General features: G+C 42.8%; 1 protein-coding gene across 1 annotated transcript; it reads left to right on the top strand.

Annotated features, from left to right (window-relative positions):
- The first annotated feature begins 457 nt into the window (after nt 1-457).
- LOC143582660 (uncharacterized) lies at nt 458-1,245 on the top strand. Its single transcript, XM_077065180.1, has 2 exons — nt 458-602; nt 734-1,245. The coding sequence occupies exons 1-2, from the start codon at nt 458-460 to the stop codon at nt 1,243-1,245; spliced, it is 657 nt and encodes a 218-aa protein (XP_076921295.1).
- Nucleotides 1,246-1,655: the final 410 nt, after the last annotated feature.

Here is a 1,655-nt window from a genome sequence, read left to right as displayed (position 1 = left end):
GCTCCAAACAATAGGCCTTATTCCGGACCTCACCTGTTATGCGCTAAGTGTAACTGTCATCATCCTGTCCAATCCCAATGCCGTCTTTGCACCCAATGCAATCATTACGGTCACCTTGCTAAGGTTTCCGTTCACCGCCTGATGCGCAAGCCGTTCCACAACGGTCTATGTTGCCTGCTCTTAGACTCACTACTACCCCGTATGTTCAACGCGGGTTCCTATCACCAGTGTCTGCTACCATTGTAGAGACCCTATCCATCTTTGCAACATGTGCCCTCCGCTGGCCCATGCAAACCAAGCCCAAGTTATGTTTGCACCATACTATACCACTCTTGCCCATCAAGCTCAAGTTATACCCGCACCCTACTACACCCAAGCCTATCAAGTCAAAACTTATCAACCTCAAGCCCCTCAAGTTTTTGCACATCAAGCCTAATTTCCTCAAGCCCCTCAACTCATGGCTCCTCCAGCCCCACATGTCCAAGCTCATGCTATTCAAGCCCCTCCACTAAATCAAGTTGCTCAAGCACCTCAAGGTTCTAATGGACGTGCTCTCATGATGAATGCTAAGCAAGCTCAAAGCTCCAGCGATGTGATGAATGGTACGTTCGTTATTAATGATCATTTTTCTTCGGTGTTATTTAACACGGGTGCCGATAAGAGTTTTATTTCTTTGGAATTCGTGTATATTATGATAAGCCTCGGGATAAGTTATCTAAGCATTTCTCTGTAGAAGTAGTCAATGGGAACTTTGTTATTGATTCGATACTTCGGGAACGTGTCATAACTCTGAATAAGGCCAAGTTCCGTATCGATCTTATTCCTAAGCAAATGGGCAGTTTCGACGTTATTGTTGGGATGGATTGGCTCACTCTAAATCGTGCTGAAGTCGTATGCTTTGAGAAATTTCTTCGTATACTTCTCAATTATGGTCGTATTCATAATGTGTTTGCTAATAAGCCTAATTCTATGCTTAACCTCATGTCGTGTTTTCAAGCTCAACGTTATTTGCGTAAGAAGTATGTTGCGTTCATAGCTCTCGTGGTGGAAAAAGAACATGAAGAAAAGAAGATATATGATATCCCGGTTATGCGTAATTTTCCCAACGTCTTTTCCGATGAAGTTTCCGGACTTCCTCATGTTCTCCAAGTCGAATTCCGTATTGATCTTGCACCTAGAGCTAACCCCGTAGCCAAAGCACCATATCTTCTTGCACCTTACGAAATGCAAGAACTTTTGAATTAATTGCACGAACTCTTGGACAAGGGTTTTATTCGCCCATTTCTTCTCCATGGGGCGCACCTGTTTTGTTTTTCAAGAAGAAAGATGGTTTATTCTGCATGTGCATCAACTATCGCGAACTCAATAAACTTACCGTCAAGACCCGCTATCCGCTTCCTCGCATCGATGATATTTTCTATCAACTTCAAGGAGCCGCATGCTTCTCTAAGATCGATCTTCATTCAGGTTATCATCAACTTTTCATTAATGAATATGACGTCTCCAAGACCACATTCCATACTCGATATGGGCATTACAAATTTTGTTTATGCCTTTTGAGCTAACCAATGCAAGCGGTTTCATGGATCTCATGAACCTTGTGTGCAAAATCTACTTGGGCAAGTTCGTAATTGTTTTCATCGATGATATTTTGA

Source organism: Bidens hawaiensis, unplaced genomic scaffold (genome assembly GCF_021521415.1).
Source record: "Bidens hawaiensis isolate Kalapana, Puna unplaced genomic scaffold, B.hawaiensis_p1.1 tig00031834_1, whole genome shotgun sequence".
Lineage (NCBI taxonomy): Eukaryota > Viridiplantae > Streptophyta > Magnoliopsida > Asterales > Asteraceae > Bidens > Bidens hawaiensis.
This window is presented reverse-complemented; position numbering and strand designations above follow the sequence as displayed.

Excerpts from the sequence above, each read along its gene's own strand:
- LOC143582660 (XM_077065180.1), top strand. The coding sequence starts at position 458 with ATGGCTCCTCCAGCCCCACATGTCCAAGCTCATGCTATTCAAGCCCCT. Across the intron at positions 603-733 it reads CTCCAGCGATGTGATGAATG|AAGTAGTCAATGGGAACTTT; the intron begins GTACGTTCGTTA and ends ATTTCTCTGTAG.